General features: G+C 38.9%; 1 protein-coding gene across 2 annotated transcripts in view; it reads left to right on the top strand.

Annotated features, from left to right (window-relative positions):
- The window catches only part of SNX24 (sorting nexin 24), a 92,320-nt gene that overhangs the window by 38,565 nt on the left and 30,666 nt on the right, over positions 1-23,089 (top strand). The window contains exons 2-3 of one of the 2 annotated variants that reach the window (XM_054652069.2): positions 7,853-7,936; positions 17,193-17,297. In XM_054652069.2, the coding sequence (XP_054508044.1) occupies positions 7,853-7,936; positions 17,193-17,297 (189 nt within the window). The remainder of the gene's footprint in view (positions 1-7,852; positions 7,937-17,192; positions 17,298-23,089) is intronic. The other variant, XM_077171317.1, reaches the window with a different exon arrangement.

Raw genomic sequence — 23,089 nt, 5'->3', positions numbered from 1 at the left:
ACCCAGGTGCATTCACTCCAGACAGAAAATTCAAGTGCAAACAGAATAACACAGACTCAATGTTTCTAGGAAAAAACTTAATGTTGTGTCTAACCTCTCACAAAAAGGAGCTTCTTGCTGCTAGTTGGCTGCAATATGAGGGTACTTTCATTGTGGTTAGGAATTGCATCCTGCCTTGGGAAGTGAGAGGATTCATTACAGACTCTCCAGAGAAAATAGCAAAGGATTTTGTGACAAAATAGAAGATTCCTTATATTTTATCCAACTTAGATTTAATCTTTTTCTTGTAAATATACTTCTGGCAACAGTTATTTTTTGCAGTATTCAAGTATTTTATCCCAATTTACTGTTTCTATTGGAAAGCTAATATTTTCCATAAAGAGGCTCATGGTTTTTCTATTAGTAGAACATCTATGATAAGAGGCATTGAGATGATCCAGATGAGAAAATAGAGCAGATTAGACTAATTTTATTTTTTGTCTGCATAACTATAGGCTTTAGCATGGGTTGTAAACTTTTTCCTTTTTCAGTAAATGATCAACACATTTTCCCTCAAGTCTGACTATAAGGAAGTTAGCCAAATAGGTAACTGCAGTGACAATGCGATTTTGAAAGGATGTCTGTCGTCTATGTAACAGTTGTCCTCTGCGGGGCCAATAAAGAAAAATGCCAAAAACAAATCAGGTCTTGTAGCATCTTGGTTTGGTTATAAATTAGATTTCCATAGCCAGTGTATCATTGGCAAGGGGGTAGGTTTTTTAGTTTAGAAAGCCAAGTAAGTTATTTTTCAGGAAATGACAGAGAGGTTCCTATGGGATTTTATGAACCATGTGTTTGGGAAAGATTGGTTTAAAGAGAGTTGAAAAAATCAGAAAACTACTTACTCTTACATGTCAGCTACTCTTTCATTCAACAGTGACAGCTCCGTAGAAGCCTCCCTTGAGCTTCCCATGTTATAAGAATTACAAAACTGCCTGACTGGGTTGCAGTATAAATTGTTTTTTCTATCTCTTCCTCCAAACCCTAAGAAATATGACGCCTCTAAAAGGCCATCTTCAGGAAGAATATCCCTGAATCCTATGCATGCATTTTGTACATTATTCCTACTAACACTGCCATTTTACAACTGGAGAAGCCTCATACTGCAGAAGAGTGTAGGGGAAGTGTAAGGAAATAATCCTCAACTATTTTGTATTGTTGGTGGAAAATATGAACTGCATGCTGGAAGGTTCCTGAAGAGACTGTAATCTGATTTAGGTAGATACTGGTACAATTAAAACTGGTAACTGTTAGGGAAGAGAGAATTTTTTAAGTAAACAAGTGTGAAGGTTGTATAAATTGGTAAGGAGGCATTTGAATTAGGAGTCACATTCATAAGAACAAGTGATTTTTCTTACATACACATCTTTTTATTTAGTTATTCTTTTTAGCAATGAAAGCCCAAGTTAGATTGAGTAACATGAAATTTAACGGAGTCAGTGAAACAGCAGACTTGTCCTCTTATGTCACAGTAGAAAATCTATTTTTAAATGTTAAAGCAGTAAGGCTGTTTTCCCAGGCAAGAATGGGTCATGGAACTCCTTCACACAGGCTGGAGCTGTTGGGAATACTCTCTGGAAAACCTACAGTGAACATTTCATTTCTCTGTCATGGTTTTTGTCCCTCACAAACTCTGGACAAAGCAGTGTCATAATTGGATAATACCAAGCTTTCATTTCCATAGTCAATAAAATTGTGTATTTTTTTCCTTGTGCTGTAACTTAATATTGTATATTGTACTTGGGACTAAGTGCAACATCTGATTTCATATAACAGACAGTGCTTGGGGTGAGGGAAGGGACACTGAGTTTAACCCAACTTTTGAGCTGACTTGGGGTGAGATAAGCAAATCTTGTAATTGATAATGCAGTGGGTCTGAGTCTCTTTGGGGCCCCTCAGTAGAAGTGAAATGTGTGTTGAGCAGAGCTGTACTGCTGGAGGGTGAGGCGCAGGCACAAGGAGCACCTGCCCCAGGTGAGCAGGGAGGTGGAAGAAGCTGTGAGGACCAGTGCCCAAATGTCTGTGCCAGCTGAGTTGCCCCACTGCAGCTCTGGCATTCTGCCTGCTCTCATAGCCATCAGGAAAATGTTCAGCATGTGTGAGGATGATACCAGGAAGTGTGGATGACTCTTAGCTCTGTGCCTGTTCATACTCCCTCCCAACACTCTCGATTCCTTAGGCATTCACTTCTCTTCCTTTGCTGCCTCTGGCAGACATTCTCGTCTCTTCTTTGGGGCCCAAAGCAAAACCATATGGAGCAAACTGGTCTCATTGGGGCTCTACTGCTTCCTTCTTTACTGTGCCCCAACAAGTTTCCCAGTTCTGCAGCAGAAAAGGGGCCCTTTCCTTATGGGCAGACTGCAGGAGCTCATGTAAGGGCTGCTTGTGTAGAAGAGCAATTTCTAAAGAGAGGAGTCAACAGATGTGACTATAAGCAACCCACCCAAGGAACAGAAGGCCTTAAGTCTCAGTAACTTGAAATGGTGGTGATAACCAAAGTAAACACTGGGTGCTAGACAAAGGAGAACTAGAACTGGGGGGAATATGTTTGGAGAGCCAAAGGGAGATTTCCTTTGCCTCATGCCTCTGTGGACCATGTCAGCCTCCATGCCCTTGAGCTGCCCTGTGCCCGCTGCAGAGCTGATTTTTGCTGCCCTGCTTTCCAAAAGATGAAGTCAGAATAAGTTAATGTGTTTTCATTTGGGGAATAGTGAGATTCAGTTTTATCAAGGCTACTCTGAAGTTTGAGTTGGCTCTGAATACTCTCCTCCTCTCCGCCTCTGCTGTGGAGGGCATTCAGAAGTATGGAGCATTGCCATGAGGCACTGACACTCCCAAGAGGCAGAACTGCTGTTGTAGCTACATGCAGTTACCACAACCACCCAGATGCTCTTACTGATCATGTAAAATATTGTTTTCTCCTGAAACAGGCTTAAAGTTATCTTTTGATCTCTACTATTTTCTGCAGTCTTCTAGTCGTAGTCGTTGCACATCTGAGACAGAAAATGTGCCATTGTCTGAGCGATAATGAAACACTAAACACGTGGAAATCCTATTAGTGTTTCATGGACCGTAGCTGTCATTTCATTTGCTCTGGAATTCCTTCCATATGGCCATGACAAAGGTTTAAGGTTGAGTTTTCTTGACACTTTGAATGCATTAGCTGTTCCTCAGACAAAAGTCTGTCAAGTATACTGAAGCATCTGAAGGGATGTATTTATTTCTGTAAGTAATATATTAAATAGAATTAGGGTCAGTAAGCTTGGTCTTGAGAGATAAAAACATGACACTAGAATTTTGTGGAGTCTTCTTTCCTGGTGAATGTTAGACAAATGTATCTGGTTTTTGTAAATTTATCTTTTTCTGCTTCTGTTTTTTGTATCTTCTTATTCTAAATGACACTGCCCCAATTCTCTTTTGCAGCTATAATTTTTCAAAAGTATTGCAATTCATTTTTTCATGTATAAGTATGCACAAAGTGTTAGGATTAACTTACCATAATAGTAAACTATATAGCTGGCATAATTTCTATGAGTGAATGAGACAGTCGTCTGTGTATTTCTTGTGTAATAGAAAAGCAAACTGAGATGTTATTATACTTGTTAGTTTTCATCCTTACTCATGGTCACGTTTATCATTCTTGTCTGCATTTTTTTGTTAAATTGATCATTGCATGATTTTTTGAGATTAAGTTATAGGAACTGCATATTTTTGCATCAGATTATCAGATAAAATATGTCTTTTTGTGTCCAATATACATATGTGACATAGGTAAGAACTGACTGGAGGCAGTGTCAGTGTTACCCACAATACATGATATGCACTTGTGGGCACCGTGGGCAGTTTTTGTACATCTTATTAGTTCCTGTTTTCTTCCATTTGTGCTTTCTATCTTCGAAATTCCCAGTGATACAGTACCAATTTTTTGCCCATATATAATCCAGTTTAGTTGCTATGTTGGACTGTCAAGGTTCTGCAACAAGAAGAGAAATGTATATGTTCTTGAAAGTATCAAAAAAGGACCATTCGTTTAGAGGTTTGGTAATGATCAGAAACAGATAAATTCAGGAAAATGGTAAAAATCAGGGATGGTTGCTAATAATAAGAAAAGAAAATGGTTTCCAGGATCTGAATGTAATCCATATAATTGGAACAAAGTGAAGAGGGGAAAAAAATTATGTGTAAATTTATTTTATACTCAGACCTGAAAGTTTTTACTATTTTATTAACAAAGACCTTAGGAATTCTTCTTTCAAAGTTTTCATCATGAATTTGGTTATGAGTTACAGTGGCAGAGCTGCAATTCTGCTAGTTTAAGAAATCAGCATTATTCATACTGACATCCAATGCAAAGATTTTTGCCCATACATTGTTAATGTGTGTTAAAGTCTGTTGGAAGAATGCTTTTAATGGCTAATGATCTTGTGCAGACATCACTGATAACTATTGTGGCAGCAACCAAGAACAGTGAGATGCTTTTAGTTTCCAAGTACTCTTGGAGTTTTCTAATTGGTGTATTAAAATCTGTGGTCCCTTGTGTCCTAGTCAGGGTGAACTGCAAATTGTTCAGGGAAGTGTATTTTCTGGTATTACAATGGCTATGGGAAAAGTATTTTGCTTGTCTAATTCAGAGATTAATTCTTGCATTTTTCATTTAAGTATCTTTCACTTATAAAAAGTCATATATCTTTTGAGAGTTATCTGTTCAAGGAACATGAACATTTTTACTAGAAAAGTAATTTCCTAGCACTGTTGCAATTTTTCCCCCGTAGTTCTTCCGTCTTTATTTTGGCACTTTCATCTATGTTCACCAGTTTCCTTATATTGTTTTTCTGCCAGGGCCTGCAATTGCACAGTTAAATTTGTGCGAGATTTGCTTATAGCTATTTTGTATCCATTAAGAGATCCTATCTTTCTCTCAGCTTAATGTATTTTTTGTCTTTCACACAAAGCCATGTCATTTTATGAAACAGTGGCACAGAAACTAATTCATATGCTTTTTAATTTGCTCTTGTGAATTGTGATCTGGTAAATAGTGACAAGGCAAACCTGGAATTTATGCAGTCTGAGTTAAGTCATGTAATCATACATGTTTATAAACATAATTGTGTTATTTCTTGCATTTCTGCTTTACGAGTTAATTTGTAAATCAGTTTAATATTTAGATTTAAATTAGATGAAAACATTTCTGCATTGTCCACTCACTTATCACAAATTTCTTTATATTTCCAAAGTCTAGGTGCCACAATGAGTAGATTAGAAACACCATTTGCACGGTTTTGTTTTCAGTGATACTCAACTTCAAGCATAGCAGTTGCTGTTGCTTTTGTAAATTTTAGGTGTCTTTTAAAGCTGGATCTGAGGCCTCTGGAATGTGAGGGGCAAGTTAAAGCCTTTACACTTTAGGACCAAGATGCAAGGAGTTGAGGGTGTAAGGATGGCAGTGTCTGTATTTTGAAATAACATTACAGGAGAAGCTACGCTTCCTTCTTTCACCTTCTGTGAAAGTAATTGTCAAATACATTGTTCAATGTCATTACATTAGCAATATTTATGAAACTGTTATCAAAAGAGGATGAAGAATAAAAGTAGCATCATTTTTGGTGTTCTGAAAACATTTATGTGGTTCCTTAACCCATGATGAAACACAGAACAAAATAGATACATGCTTTGAAAACAAGGTCCACATAGGGATTTATATTTAATTTCACATAATCCACTCTTCTCCTTTATGAAAAAATGAGTTTTTAGATTTCAGAGGGGCAGATATTTCTCTGAAGACACACAAATGAATAAAATCAAAATGGAACTTCACATGCCAACCTGTAATTCACAAGAAAGTTACCTGCCAAGGGAGTGGTTGTAGCTGAGGGAGGAGCCCCTTTGACTTCTCAAATTGTTTGGCAAATCCTGCAGCCAACAGAAGTGCTAAACTTAAAGTGGTGAGTGGGTCTTAGCTGACTGACGTGTAAGTGGGTGTTATAAAGTTCCTCATAATTCCCAGAGATTTAAAATCAAGTAAATACAAAACTGTTGCAACACCTTAGCTAGAGACCCATGATCACTTTTCATTTAACTGCTTTCATATTTTGTTACCCATTCTTTCTAACAAGTTATCCTTAAAACTTCTTTGTTCTTGTGCAATCCAAAGCAAATTGTTCCTTGCAGAACTATTTCTTTTATGTAATGTGTAGAATATGAAATGTAAATAATATTTTACTCTCACTTAATTAATATGTTAAGACTTAACTAAAGAAAATGTCTCCATTGATTTTCCTTTGCATATGATTCCCTTTACAATTCTGAACCTAAAGTTGTAGGGGTGCCTTGGAGTTTTTTCATGTGTGGAGGAAAATTGTTCCATAGCCACTGGCTGTCCTTCCAAAGTGGTGCAAATAGAAGGGGGATGGGGGGCGGGAAATCAATGCACCCAAATAAGATTATCTGCTTGTACTGTTAGGACACAGACATAGTCCTATTCAAAGATGTAGAATGTAGCACAGGTTATTACAGCAACCCAAATGAATTTTGGTAATGTAAATATTGGTGGGAAATGACTGTGGTCCTATTCATACTGCATTCAAACAAAGGTAAAAGCATCTCAGTCTGGATTAAATAAAATGCTGTCTGTTTTTAATGTTGTTTGGCTAGCCAGTGAAAACCTTAGCATTTTGACCTGTTTGAAAGGCAGGTTCTAGTGGACAATAGGAGGTGTTTATCCAGTATGGTATGTCAGTGTTTGCTCTGATCAATGCTAGCTGGGCATGTTGTGACAGAAACCCCTTTTTTCTGCATTCAGGCATAAACACTGTTTGCAAATTTATTTCAAAGAACATTTTATTTGGCTAAGTTTTGGGTCTTGATGTGATCATCTGTCCTGAACATTGTTTCTCATTGTCCTGAAAATAATTATTTCCAGCATTTTCTGGGCAAAACAGAAAACAAAGAACTCCTAGATAGAACAGGCACCTTTTCTGTATTACTTCTCTGTTGATTTTGTCTTCATTTAATAGACCATATTTTCTTGAGTACCTCGAAATATTTCTCATCACTTGCCCTCAAAACTGACCTGCTGACCTGAGAATCAAGAAAATGTCATGTTAGTGACTACTAATTAGTGGATCCAGAGAGTTGCTTCTCCTGGCCTTTCAACCTTCCAGAGGCAGCAACAAAAGCTGTCACATGTATCATACAAAGAAAATAAGCATTTGCCATGTGTGCATTTTGTTTTCTTTCTTCATAGAGTGTACATAGCACAAATTCAATTGAGACTAGAGGTGAATTTGTAGGTTAGGAGGAAATTAGCCTAGAATATAGTGTTTGCATTTATTTCTCTATTTCCATGCATAACATAATGCATATATTGTCCAGCACTTATTGGACATGTGTGAATGTATTAGTACGCTGCATTGTAAGAAAGGGAGAAGAATTAAACCCGTCCCTGATTTCTTTTTTTCTGTCCCTACCAATTTCTCCCTGATTTTTTTTTCTGTCCCTACCATTATTTTTTATTTTGATTAGTTCAAAGTATATTGCATCTTTCTGAAAGGAGATATTTTAAAGCTTAGTTTTTAATATAAAGCATATAGTCCATGCTTAAGCTGGTTTTTATGTTTGTTGAAAGAACAGGTTAACAGAAGATTCAGCCATATTTAGCATTAATCACTGTTGTACTTTTGCAACTCATGAGGCACATTGGGTTTTTTGGGACTACTTAGAAGAATGACTGTGGTAAAATGTGCAGTCACAACCATGTCACTGAACTGTTTGTGCAAGTAACATTACCCTCTTTTTTATTATTTATAATTTTCAGGTCTTTAAAATAGAAGTGCTGGTGAGTGGAAGGAAACATTTTGTGGAGAAGAGGTATAGTGAATTCCATGCACTTCATAAAAAGGTACTGATCTTTTGCTTTATAATATGTTGCTTTGTTTTGTGTCACTGATGTTTTCCTCTCTCTTGTAATTGTGGTTTTCCTCTCTCTTGTATATGGTTTATCATAAATACATCCTGTGATTCATCCATCTGGAAATTAATTCCTAACTAACTCAATTTCTTCTTTGTTTTGTAGAAGGGAGTGATGATTTCTCACATTTACTAAGTGAGAAATCTCCTTTTCTTTTTGATTATTGTTTACATGCCGTATGGCTAAAATGCTGTCTGTAGTATGTTTTTGTCTTCTGGTAAAGTCACAAAATAAATCCCATGCCAGCCACGAATAGAGTGTTTTTTTCCCAGTTAGGCAAATAATTTGTTAGATCTATACATTTTGTTGCTAACCTGCCAAATGTAAAGATGAGGAAACAACTTTTGTACATGGGAAAACCAGATACGAAAATGAGCAAGTAAATCATCTCAATTAATGTAATATAAAATAAATGCTAAGCTTGTCTACTGAATCATCTCAGTAACATATAGAAGGGAGCTTGGTGCTTTCAAGGGTGGTTATCCACTAATACTTCTGTAAATTGCTTTGACCATTGTTTGTTAAAGTATGAATTTTTCTCTCCAAGCTGAACTGAAAGACTGCTGTGCAGCTGAAAGGCATGCTTTATTTTTTTTCTCTACTTAATGGAGGCCAGGTATTGTGAAGGAGAATTCTGGAGGAGCATTGCAGCCCATTACCAGCAGTGGGACTGTACTGAAGAGCTTCAGTCCTAGGATCTGGGTCAACTAAGCGTCTCTTGGTTTGTAGATCTGAGTGGCAGTGGAGTGTGGGCACAATCAGCTACTTTGATGCTGCTTGCCTTCATTGTGGAAGAGCTTCCTCTGCAAACAACAGAGATCACCATGGGTATTTACAGCTCCTGCCAGTGCAACTTCAGAGGAGTTTATTTCCACCATTATGTTTGCTGGTGGTTCTGAATTAGCTCAGGAAAGAAGCATTAACCTGAGGATGATTTTGCCAGGCTTGTAAGGTGTATAGGTTTAAGCAAACTTGTCTGAGCAAAAGGCAACTATTGACCCATCAAAATCTAAAGACAAGACCCATTTGTTTTACTGCACCATAATTAAGATGTGCTAGTGCTTCTTGCCTATTTGCTTCTTGCCTCAGTAGTGGTATCATCTGCCATTTATTAATACTCATTTCCTTGTTTATTGTTTTACTATAGATATGTCTCAGATATTGTCATTCTTGTGTTCATATTAAATATGAAACCAAATAAGCAAGTGTCAGACACAGTAAAATAAGTCACTCAACAACCACCACGCTTTGTGATATATGAGTGCTTTGTTTTACAGATGAAAATAATTCTGCAGTTGAAGGTAAAGCAGAGGAATAGAATTTATACAGTGAAATAGGCTAGGGCATATTAAGAGGGAAAAATCAGGATTTATATCCTTAAAATGTGCCCTATCCAAGTAGGCAGTCTCCTATTGTTAGAATAGTATAGTGTTGCTGCCACTTGGGGCGTGGCATCCTGGATCGAGGACAGCTCGGTGGCAGCACCTTTGCCACAAGGACCACCTTTGTCACATGCACACACCAAGTGGTGGACAGTGAAATGGCGTTTGTTAACGGTTGGACAGGGTCATTTATAGCAGGGGCTAACGATAAAGTAACCATAAAAGGGGAGGGGTTCCGCCTGAGCGTAACATCGTGATATCTTCCCACATTTGCCCCCCTTTTATGACCATCAAAAATCGTAGAAAATGCTAAGGTTAAAACTGACAAGTGGGAAACATATAACTGGCAAAATGCACGGAACTTGAATAATGTAACACAACAGAAACAAACTTGTAACTGTAAATGTTTAACAAACAAAAAGCTAACAATCTCTAACTGTTTTTTTCTAAAAAACAACACAAAGTTGTTTAAAATACAAGGTGATCAGTCATGGGGGCTGACTGAACCATGACTTTGGATATCTTCACAGGACCTCCTCAGTTTTTTGGTTGACATCAGAGCACCGAATTATCCTCCCAGAGTCTACAACCTGTTTGACCTTAAAACGAGAGAGATTTGGAGAGCTCATGTCCAGACTCATGTTCTCTCCAAAACGTCCTTTGAACCTTTGATGCAGGAAAAACTCCAGGTTGATTGGCATTCCATTCAAGTAGAGCCAGAACCCGGCCAGAGTTCAAACTCTACTTGATGGATACCACTTAAAACAAGACTTTCAAAAACAACATTTATGTGAACCATGACTGATAACATTTTGTTGAGCTTTTTCCCCCAGTCCTTCTCTGTGCCAGCCTCTCCTTTAGTTTGGTCACTGAGTTCTTTCACGACCCTGGCATGGTCTGCCATCAGGCTGCTTGACGATCACAGCCTTTAGGAAGATATGGGCCGTGGGGGTGTCTGAGGATTCAGTCCTGCAAAACAAACTTTACAAATTTCATTAGTTTTTGCCCTGAAGGTCCGGTTTTATCGACTTAAGCGGGCACCATTTTAATTTTACTATTTTTTCTAACGGCTGCGTACCCTCGCCCTGTGAGTACTAGCCTCCAACCCGTTTCCCATTCTCCTAATTCATTTTTGATCATGACTTGTGGGCCTTCCTCTAGTGGCTCCGCATGGCCCAGTGCCTCTGGGCAGGACTTTTTGTTTCATCTCTCCTGGGGAACTGATTTAAAGCTAGTAGGGCAGTTGCTAGGATGTGCTCTTGGTCTTTTGGCAGGATGGAATTGGTAAAACCTTCTGTTTTCGCTAGCACCTCCAGTCTAGTCATTAGGGTTTGGTTAGCCCGTTCGACAATAGCCTGTCCAGTGCTATTATACAGGATGCTGTGGACTAAAGTTATACCCCATCTTGATGCGAACGTTTGGACTGATTTTGAAATGAAACTCGGACCATTACCTGTCTTGATTTGCCTCGAGATACCAAGCCATGCCATGGCCATTAACCAATGATGGATAGTTGCTTTGGAGTCGGTCCTTTGGTGTTGTGTGGCCACGATTACTCCACTGTAGGTGTCCACTGTTACTGCAAGCCATGCTCGGGGTTTCAGCAGCTGGCATAATGTAGAAATTGTTTGCCATATTTCGGCGGCCTTGAGGCCCCTGGGGTTGATGCCGCTGGACCACAGTGATGATTTTTGGCAGTAGGGGCATGAGGCAACGACGTGCTTCGCATCAGCGGCTGAGATCCCGCATTTCTTTGCAAGCGCTTTGGCCCTGATGTGTCTGCTTGATATCAAATGGGAGCATGTCATCCCCTCCAAAAACACTGTCAATGAGAGTAGAGACCATCGCTGAAATAATCCCCCTGTCTGCAATCGCTTTGACAATTGCCTGTATGTCCTTGGCGTTCACAGGCGTATAGGTTCTTTGATTTCCGCCTGGCCCCCCACCCAGACGGGAAATGCTAACTTGGCTGAAGGGGCCCACTTGGCACACGCTATTTTTATTCTCCTCCAGTCCATAAGAGGAGCTTGTTCTTTTCCTAGTTTTCCCTTGACCCAAGGAGGAGGATTGTGATGGCTTACGTGCTCCCACCTTACGTGCTCCCACCTTACGTGCTCCCACTCCCTTTTTGTCTGAATCAGAATCATCAGAATAAGAGTCAGGATCAGCAATGGACCACCTGCGGAACCACTCATCCCAGCTCGAGTCCGACTCGGTCCGGGAACTTGACTGGCTGGAGACTTCTGGGCTCCAGGACCTTTGGGAGCTGTGAAGAACGTCCCCGTGGCTGTAAATCCCCACACTCGGAAAACTCATGATTGCCCACTGTCTAAAGGTCCCTTGTTCGATCCCGGGTTTCGGCACCACTTGTTGCTGCCGCTTGGGGCGTGGTGTCCCGGGTCGAGGACGGCTCGGTGGCAGCACCTTTGCCACACGGACCAAGCACACGCACACACCAAGTGGTGGACGGTGAAATGGCATTTATTAACGGTTGGACAGGGTCATTTATAGCAGGGGCTAACGGTAAAGTAACCATAAAAGGGGAGGGGTTCCGCCTGAGCGTAACATCGTGATATCTTGTGCATAACATCATGATATCTTCCCACAGTATAGTACTGTATAATGTAATGTAGTACAGAATTAGAATTAGAAATATAATTGAATATTTTCAGTTGGAAAAGATGTACAATTATATAGTCAAACTGCCTAAGCAATGCAGGGATGACCAGAAATTATAGCATTGTATTAAGGGCATCATTCAAATGGCCCTGACAGGTTTGGGACATCCACCACCTCTTAAGGATCTTCTTTCAGTGTTTGATCATCCTCTTGGTAAAGAAATGTTCACTCTGAACCTCTCCTGGCACAGCTATGAGCCATTCCCACATGTCCTGTTACTGGATCCCAGGGAGAAATGCTCAGGACCTTCGGCTCCACTTCACCTCCTCAGGAAGTAATGACATCATCCCTCATCATACTTTTCTCCAAACTAAGCAAACTCAGTGTCCTCAGCCACTTGGCATCTATCTGCTGAGCACCTACATGAGGGTCCTTTGCAAGCAGAGGAGAAGAAATGCCAACACCAAGGCTGGATATGGAAAAGGGAGAAGAAAGCCTGTGGTTGTGGACAGAAGCCTTTCCCAGGCTGCTCACCATCAGGGCAGCTGTGCAGCTGTTCCTTCACAGGGGCAGGACTTTATAATTCCCCTTCTTGGGCTCCTGCTGTGGCAGGGGATGACTCTGGCATGGTGTAGAGTCAAATTGTGAGTCCAAGCAGCACCAAATTGTGACTCCAGGCAAGAGGAGAGATTTGGGTGCCACTGTAGGAAGGCTGCCCCAGGCATTGCAGGTTGGTAGGAGAGCAGAGCCCAGGGACATGGAGCAGAAGGTACAGAGAAGAGGAAACAGGCCTGGAGTGATGAGCAGTGGGGTCATGGGCTGGGTCTGGAGACCCCAATCTGGGAACACCTGTCCCAGGATCAGCTGGGCAGTGCTTGCATGTAGAGGAGCAATGATACAGTACTTGACACAAGTAGAAGGAGCCATCAGGATTAACATTCCATCCTACCTGGCAAAAAAGAGCGAGGACAGAATCTATACTGTTAATAACACTGAGACTTTCCCTATAGATTTGTGCATTTATTTTATTTCAAGAGTTGGGGCTGGAAGCTTTTAAGGGCTGACACATACCACCAGTTTTAACCATGTTCCAAGGCACCTTCCAACATCATGGTGCTGGGCTCTTGTTTGCTGGAGAGGCCTTGGGGATCTCTTTCCCTTCTCTTTAGGAGTTGCTGTGACCCTTCAGGGGAGCATTTACTGTGCCATTTGGAAGTGGCAGCCCTGGGCACAGCCTTCCCTGACTCAGCCAGGGGCCCTTCTTACTCTGTAGAATGGCAATGGAAGCCCAGGGGTGGCTGCCAGGATCCCCACCAGCAGCAGTGGAGGAGGTGCCTTTCTGCTGCTGCATTGCACAGCGACACACGCACACTGCTGCACAAATGTCACTATGCAGTTTTGGAGGGACACCCCAGCATTCAGGCCAGCAGCTCTGCATTCATCCTGTGTTTGGTTGGGATGGTTGTGATGGCGTCTTCCACCATGGCTCATCCAACACTGTTGCCAAATATCTCCATGCCATGATGGATCCATGGTTGCAGTGTCTGGAGGAGCATACTGTGGTTCTGAAAGCAGTTCAATGAGCACACGGAGGCTGGATGCCATCCACAGGACACCTGAGCACTCCTTCTTGAAGCCCACCTTTGTGGTGCTCCAGGATGATGGATGTCCCAGAGCCACACCCACCTGATGGATGACTCGTGTCATTGGGGGTGTGGTGACATGCTCCAAGCAGTCATCATCCAGCTGAAATGATTGCAAGACTGACAGTATCCTCCTCTTGCAGAAGGGGTACTTGGGCTTGTCCTCAGCCCATCGCAGGATGGACATGTAACAGAACTGGTGGAGGGTCCACATCACATAACTGGCATTCTCCCAGCTAGCCAGAGAGATGGGACAGCAGGTCCAACTTCAGTGTAATTTCTGGAGCTGCACAATTACTCCATGTAAAAGTCGTGGATGGCCACAGTCTCACTCAGATTTGTCCTCTTGTACACCATTTTCACTGCAATAACTCCTTTTGCAGAGATTTCTTATAACACCAGAAAAACCATAAATGATGCCCCCTTTCTTTCTCTGCAGAAGTAGCAGCAAAATAAACAAATCTGAAAAATAGATATTCTAACCAGGCACTTTGCACCACATTTCACTTCGTTTTGTTTTCTTATTCACTTGCTATTTATATTACTCTGCAAAGGAATAGAGACTTTTCCTTATTTGTTCCCTGCACAGATGCAAAACATACATCATATTTTTGCAACAATATACGTTTTCAATAAGTATTACTTTTTGAAGTTGTAAAATTTTGGTTAGTATTGTTGAACAGCTCATACTCTGAACCTTAGTGCTTTCAGTGTTACAAAAATCCTAGAGAAAGTATTTGCATCAGTTTGCTATCAGCATGCCAGTATGGTCTTTATCCTCCTCTCTTCCCCTTTAATTTGAAATGTATGTTTCATTCTAAATTCCTGCGAGTACATGGCAATTGGAAAGGTCTCTTTAGACTTGCTGCATATTCAAGGTGCCCTTAATGTTGGAGATGTCTGTAGATAGGAGAAACAAAGTTTCTGTAGAGAGCACCTGTGGTAGAAAATGGACGTAGAGGCTGATGAGGAGATTGTGCCTTTTGCTGGAGAACAGTGTGCCTCACTGGCATTGTGGGGAGGAAGGAGGACTGTTGCTCTTAGAAGACATTATTCATTCATCAGAATGCCAATCAATGTTTTGATTAATTACATTTTTTAAACAAAGCTGTTTCCAAGAACACGTCTGGATTTCTGTCTTGGGTTCAATCTTTCATAGATTCCAGTTGTATAAGAAAGTAAAGCCCCACTTCCTGTGTAATCTGGCTCTAGTGGAAAAGGTTTAAAATATTTTCAAGACTTCCATGTTACACCAGGAGTACAATTTATACTTTTCACAGAAACGACCCACAGATGTTGGCTTCTATGAAATAGCTTGCATAGATCATTATGCTTTGCCTTGATTATGAACAACAAACCTTGCCTGTCAGGCTATGCACCATACCCATTACAGTATTATATATGTCTGAACAGAAGTTTTATTATTCTCATTTGGAAAGTTTTTAGCAAGAATTAAATTATTTCTAGGTGTATAACATAGTTTAAAATACAACCATTTGTTCATATTTATCCCCAAATATCTTTTTATACTTCTTTCCCCATATGTTAATAAGTATTGGTAGTTCTTTTTAAATATAATTATGCTAGAAGGTCACAATGTTAAAACTACTGCAGTGAAATTTGCAAAAAACTGAAGAGTAAAACATCTTTTTTTTGCAAGTTGTCTATAATTTTAGAGTAACTAGTGTATACTCTACATCATATTGTCTTTTCATAATTGGACAAATAACTCTTTACTTGATCATGTTCACCATCTTTAGGTCTTTCAGGAAAGAGAGACTACAGCATGTCCATGGGCATTAGGTCAGTGTTACAGACAGGAAGGTACTGTGGCCAGTAATAGTCCTCACATAAATATGTTTTGTTTTGTGTTGGAACAAGTCTGAAGCAATACAGCTAATGCATACATAGTTTTGCTTAATGTTCCTTGACATTGTTATAATTTTTTATAACAATATATATGACTAGATTATTGTAAGCATAAGAAAATGGGCTTTTAGTATATCTTTTGTATATGTATATCTGTATAATGTTGGCTTCGTACTTACAACCAGTATCTATGCCAGCACATTAAATAGTTGGGGTTTGGATGTTTTATATGTAACAGGGCCACAGAGCACAAGGGGATTGTTAATCACCAGCTGAGTTACCAGCCACAGAGTATTTGTCTTGTAAGCAGCTAGGTCTTGGTGGACGCTTGTATATTTTCAGATTTGTCTGCACTCATCTGGAGCGTTCTTCTCATTTGTTGCTCGCTTGCAGGTGCTGTCATAGTTCGCAACAGTGGTGACCGTAGTTTCTTCAACATCCCCAATCAATTTAGAGGGAAAAATGGGGGGTTGTATTCTGTTTTTAAGATCAGCTAGTAAACGTAGCTGGGTTTGGAGTTTTATTTTCAAGTTGTTTTTCTCACTTCACTTTTAATTGTAATTTAGCGCTGTTAAGAAATAAGGAAGTTGCAAAATATTTCCAGAGCAATTGAGGTTTCCCGGCTGCAGCTTCGATACTTGTGATTGCAGAGACGTTGATACGTTGCCACTGCTTTTTCCTATAGTGACATCCCAGCAAGCTCAAAGATGAAATGTAAATTCTCAGTCTCCCATGGGTATGCATGTCAAAGTCAATTTTGAGTTTCTTTCCTTGCATTCTTTGCTTCAGATTTACTCAGAGGCAATATCCAACAGAAAGAATGCCAGCTTCTATTAAAATGCAATAGAGTCTATTTCAGTTATTATTTTTGCTCTGTACTTTTGAGTAAAACATTAATATTTTTTGATTTTAAAAATATGTTGCTCCAGCAAGGGGATTTTTAGTGTTGTCAGGTTGCATGTTTTTGTCTTTGTATATACTATCATATGTATACATATATAAATATATATATATGTGTGTGTGTGTATAGATCTATATAGATACACGTTATGTATAGATCTATGTAGATACATGTGTAAGGTTTCCCGCGGGAATCTTTAGAGGAATAGTTATGGAGCTGTCTTTGAAATATAATCAGTGACAATCTTGCTGTTTCTCTGTGTAAGATATTAAACACAGACTGTCAATCTCTTGGTACACTTTAAGAGCATCAATATTTTTCTCTCTTGATTGCAAGCTCTCTAGAGAAATGGTTAGCACTCCTCCTTGTACTTTTCACACCTGTTTATAATTGCCTAAGTCTGGAATTAAAAGCCATCATCGTGTGTTCACTGCACTTAGCAAGGTAATTTCTGGTTATGTCATGGTAATGTTGTGAGGTATTGTCCCAGGTAGACTAATGGGAAAATCTAATTTCAAATATTGTCATGTAGTGGTTGCCATTTCATTTTCAGGCTATTAGTCACAAATAATTGCTAGTAGGGTTCCTCTTTACTATCCAAGGCAACTGGATGTGAAGATCTTTAACCACATTCTGTAGGTATGACAGCTGTTATTATTTCAGGGAGATGATTGTAAGTAACTTCATTTCCATGCTGTTGTCCTTAATACATAGGTTTTTATGCTCTTTTTTTTTTCTTTTTCTTTTTTTCTTTCTGTCTTTCTTTCTTGCAGCTCAAGAAGTTCATAAGAACACCAGAGATTCCTTCAAAGCACGTGAGAAACTGGGTCCCCAAGGTCCTGGAGCAGCGACGACAAGGCTTGGAGTTGTACTTGCAGGTGTGTCTCCTTGCAGCCTGCTGAAAGTAAAAGCAGCATCTATTTCCACAGCATTAGAAAGTAGGAAGTGTGGCATTTTACTGATAGGCAGTTTTAGAAGTGGGAAGTAATCTGTATACTTACCAGCAGCAGTGATTTCTGTTCACTTAGCAGAACTACCAGCTAGAAATCCAGACTGTTTTGCATTTTTTTTCCTGATTTTTCCAAAGGCTGCTCATTGACTTTGGTGAACCTTCATTTTTGTCTGCCTAAAATGGGGAAAATAATGTTATTATTTCCAAAGAATATATTCTTTGTTCTGTCTATACCAATCAAAAATGTTGCAGAAAAACTATAAGGAGGCTTTAATTAGCTCACCTCCATTTACACAGACTAGGGAAGCATCAGCTCATTAAATTCATATCACTCTGCTGTACATGCCTGTATATGAACTGTTCCTCTAGGTGAAATAGGCACCTGTCACCTCATATTAATCTCAGTTGGTTTGGACATTTGCCTTAAGTCTTAGGATCTACCTAGATGGGTCATGATTTTGATAAAGACAATAAAAGGAGTCTTCAGGAATGATGCAATTGTATAGACGTCTAAATATATCAGGAATAAATCCCATTGATTTTTAATAAATGGAATTTCTATTGTCACCATGATTGCTTTAAAAAATGTCCTGTGGTGTACATTCACAGCTGTTTCTCTGGTGGCAAAGCCAGATGAAGGTGTTCCTCTAAACGTGTTCCCAGTTCACTGCGCTTTCAGCTATACTAATCCAAGTGCTGTTTTACTGAAAGGGTTAATAGAAATAATGTGTCAAAACATAATTGTTTTGAGGGGAAGGCAAGAATAAGTCTTCTATTTCTACTCACATTGGCCTCTTGCAGTGAATTTTTGGTTTTTCTGTTTCCATACACCTTTCTTTTGGACATAATCACTACCAAAGCACACGTACTAGTTAGTCTTAAGCAGCTGATTTCATTAAAAAGGTAGAGATGTAATCTGGTTATCACTTTTAATTGCTGATAAACTGTAAAAGAACATCTCCCCCTACTGGAAGAGTTAGTAAATTCTTGTTCTTTTCCAGTCTTGCATGTTTAATTAACTCTTCCTCTATTCTATTGCTGTTGGCTGTCATAGGAACATGCTGTGGTTTAGGTTGGAAGGGACTGCTGGGCATCATCTGTTTAAAAACATGACAAGCCTCTAAGTTGTATGCATACCAATGTGCATCCTAATTTAAACAAGAAGAAAAGTTGTTAATACTTTTGTCATAGTAATTAATTTCTGTGCCCATTAGTAGAAAGCAGAATTAATCATCAGTGAAATTTTAACATTTAAGATAATTAGAGCCTGGTTCTAGACAATAAAAATTTCATAGTAAGGCACTTCAGTTATGAAGTTATGAGACATTTTTTAATAGTGCCAAGCATTTGCCAAAGCACAGTGTAGAAATATACTACAATTTCAGAAAATGTGATCAGTTTTTTATTTAACACCATTTTTGTAAAATATTGCAAACATGTTTTCAGGTGGTACTACTGACAGTTTATCTGTAGGAGTTGTTTGGCTACTACTGTCACTAGTCAGTGGTGGTGCTTGTAGGCAGACATTTGTGCAGCAGATAAACTTTTATGACGACATGCCAGTCATTAATTGTTTTGTATAAAACCAGCCAGAACGATATGCAAATCCTGAGCTATTACATAGATGTAATGTTCAATGAATTCATACCATGCAGATGGCCATCGAATACAGACCTGTACCTGACAAGGTCTTATCATATTGAGTTCTTATGATATTTTCAACTAAATAGTTGTCTGTAATTAAATGCAAATAAAAAAAATTGACATGAAATGAGGGTAGTAGAATCATTCTCTATAAGTAATAAAGAAAGCAAGACATTCCTCTGTCTAAGACAGAAGGTGCTTCAGTTGCCAGGACCTTGTTACTTTTTGTGACCTTTTCATGATGAAACCGCCCTTTTAAATCCTTTCAGTGCAAGTTGTTTGTTTCTTGGAGTGGATGGACAGGAGCTCAGAAACATTTCATTATATCTTTCTGAAGAGCAGCAAAATTACAAATACATGAAGTATTATTAAATTGTGAGCTACAAGGAGTATTTATTTATTATTTTTTAATGTATCAGTAGCCACTGGCAGCTAATTGTCACAAGACTGGTTATTTTACTTCTGTTTTTGAAAGGTTGCGTCAGGACTTTTTCTTGTTATAGTAGACCAATTTTAATAGAATTTTGAAAGAATGATTTATCTACACTATTTTTAAGTAAGACTTTTGTATTTTGCAAGTTTGACTGGAATGTGCTACTTTTGTTTTTTATACTGTGAAACAATTGACTAGAGCACTAATATGCTTAGTAATTCAACTGCATGTATAATAATATTTACAGAGTCCTTGTGAATACTGAGAACAATCAACTTACTGACAAGAGGAAAGAAGGATTGTGTTTAATTTATTAATGAGGAAACAGATGCAAAGATAAGTGAATGACAGATTGTGGCCCCAAACATTAAAGCAAATTAGTATGAAGAAATAAGCTATTACTACTTTGTTTATCATGGTAAATGTCTCTGCGCATGAGCTTAAACTACAGCACAAAGCACTTAAACTGAGCTGATTTATACTTTGCTAAATAAGAAAATCACAGAATCTGAGAATAAACTGAATTGGAAGGGACTCACAAGGACCAATGAGTCCAACTCCTGGCCCTGCACAGCAGAGCCCCAGGAGTCACCCCATGTGCCCAAGAGCACTTGGTCCAAACACTTCTTGAGCTCTGTCAGGCTGGTGGTGTGACCACTGCCCTGGGGAGCCTGTTCAGTGCCCAGCCACCCTCTGGATGAAGAACTTTTCCTGATATCAAACCTAAATCTCCTTTGAGAGAGAAGAGATCAGTGCCTACCCCTCCTCTTCCCCTCCTGAGGATGTTGAAAATGATGCCTCCCCTTGGTCTCCTTTGAATCTCAAAACACCTGTTACTGTCAGTAGAAGAGTACTTAACCAGCTTTTACTACCTTGTAATGGCCATTGACTAAGTAACTTTATAGTTACTTACTTGTATATCTGAGTTTGTAGCTTGCAGTACAGCAGAGATGAGAATCCAGGTGGTTTTGATTTTAAATTTGTAAAATAAATCACTGGGTTACACTATTGCTCACAAAAATCTGTCTTGATAGTAGTTTTAGTATGCAGTAAGATTTGGACTTTATATTTATTTATGGTTAGAAATATCTTCTCTTGATGAGCTTCATGAGGAGCTTCGTGTTGAAGAAAGGTAGAAGATAAGGATTTCAAGCAGCTGGTTGTATAAGGCGCCTATAATTTGAGAAAGGCTGCCTAAGGGATCTGCCCTGAAAGCCTGTGACTGCTCATAGTAGTGAGTGTAGATAAATGTATTTGCTTTAAAGTACCACAAGGTGAAGGTAAGTGTGGAAGATGATGAAGCAGGCTGATAACCAGCATTGTAGCTTCTGGATGGTGTTTGTTTGGTTTGGGTTTTTTTCATCCACTGTCCAGTCTTGGACTGACTGTTATCACAAATACAGAAATATAATTTGGTTTTTATGTGTATTTAAATAAGATATAAATCACTTGAAAACTCCCACAGTTTTACTGTGTCTGAGTTCAGTAAGTCATTTTGTAGATGGATCAAATGAACAGGTAGTTGGGGTCTTATTTTGAATGTTGAGGGGTGACGCTGGAGGGACCTCATCTAACTGGCTATCAGAGCAGCTGCAGCTGCTTTGGATCAGATCAGTATTTGTTACAAATACATTTTATATTATATACTATTGGAGGAGCAGTTTTTACAGAGCTTATTTCCTGTGAATTGGTAATGGGGAAGAATTTGATCCAGCCACCTGCTCATTTGGAGTTAGGTCATATCCTTGTCCCAGTAAGCTGACACTGGATGTTATTGCCATCCAGTCTGTCTACCCCAGGGACTTGCCCTTTGACAGGTCTGCCTTTTAAAGTTCAATGGAATAGATATTTTCAACCCCCTTGGGCTAAAGAAATCTCATCATTTGCTGATATCATCAGTCCAACAAGATAACAAGCATCGTTAACAGAATTCACTTTGAAGTGGCACCCACACCTCAGCAGGAGACTTGATAGCTGCTGCTGGTCTTCACTGAAATAATTTGCTTATAGGGAGAGATTTTGAAGGAGGCCCATATTTTTTATTAGAGTACTAATTCATTTCATGTGGTCTGGGTGACCTGAAGAAATTCTTCTTGTGACTAGCAAGGCTCTAATATAAAACAGAGTTGTAGACCTTCTAAAGTTCTCTGTATAAATGTATAAATGTAGGGTCTCTATGTACATATGTCTCTAACCAGAGTTAATATGTAGAGCTAATATTCCTCTCTCGGCTGAGGTCAAGAAAACATACTTGCCTTTTATTTATTCTTGAACTTTTTACAAAGAGAACAGTCCTGATTCCTGGAGATAAGATTGGTTAAAGTGCTCCTTGGCTGTGAGACATGAAGACTTGATGAACTTCAACATTCCAGTAGTTTCAGGAATCCAAATCTTAAAAATGAATTATGGCATTTATGAAACTAGACTAGAGATTTGTTTTCCATTTAAGGAAATAATCTGGAGATCTGAGAAGCACTTTGACCTATATTTCAGTATTCTTCAGAATGCAATTATCTTTAAAAATATTTTAACTACCAGTCTTTCCTGAAAACCATAAGTAAAACCATATCTGTTATAATTTTTCTTTTAAGAAATTAAAATCCAATTCTATACTCCTTAGCTGTCTTAGTTTCCAGCAGGGTGGAGTTAGGAAAACAGTGGATGTAATAATGTAATGAATAATGTGTAGTTGCTTTATGAGTAAGCTCATCAGAAATATAAAGAAGAAAAGTACACATTATTATATTGCTTTTTTTTACTCTTTTTGGGGGAACAGTTCAACTGCAATTGCAAAAAATGAGGACAAATGAGCTATTTCTGTAGTTAGTTAGACTGCAGAGCACAATCTGTCAATACAGAAAATTTGGCTAAAGGTGTCTTTTCTTCATGGGCATCTATGATTTTCTTTAATTACTTCAATAAGCATTGATACATAATTCCTTGTGGTAAAGTTTAAATAAGTAAATAGCCTTTCCTGACGGTATAGTGGATATGAACAAAATTTTTGTACTATTTTCTTTTAAGTTGATCTAATTTTGTGATGTTACTTCATAAAAGTTTTAGATTCAATTAAAAATACTGAAAGGTTCTTTTTGTTGATTTGAAAACTCTGTTGCAGAGCATTTCAAACTTAGTATGGCATTTCATATTCAGCTGGGGATAAGAATTGTGCTTTCCTCAAGCTTCAGTCATTGTTCCTTTTCACTATCATTCTGAGGGCTGTGTTAATGTGATTTCTCTGGGTTTTTTATCAAATTGTGAAGAAGAAAGCTTTCCATCACCTTATGCGGAGCTTCATTAGTTTCTTCACTGCTTAACTGATTCAATTTCTGTTGACCTCTTGCTATTCTAACAAGAAGGAATGCGAATTCAGACATTTATAACTTTATCCATTGTCAAGAACACTGGAGAGATCTCTGCTCTAAAATGAAGCATCTGGGCTCCTGATGCTAATGTGCAAGTACTCCACGTAATCTGTTTGCTAGAGCTTTGCCTTTCAATAGCCAAATAGCCTGTTCTATAACTGCAGCTGAAATCCTGCTGCAGAACTCTGAAGCAGGAGTAGGATCAGAAAAGAAAAGAAATTTATTCAGGGAAAAGAAATGCTTGGTGATGTACACGGTTTTTCATTGTTTTCTCTT

Source organism: Agelaius phoeniceus, chromosome Z, assembly GCF_051311805.1.
Source record: "Agelaius phoeniceus isolate bAgePho1 chromosome Z, bAgePho1.hap1, whole genome shotgun sequence".
NCBI lineage: Eukaryota > Metazoa > Chordata > Aves > Passeriformes > Icteridae > Agelaius > Agelaius phoeniceus.
Note: the sequence above shows the minus strand (reverse complement) of the source record. Positions and strands in the feature narration are given on the sequence as shown.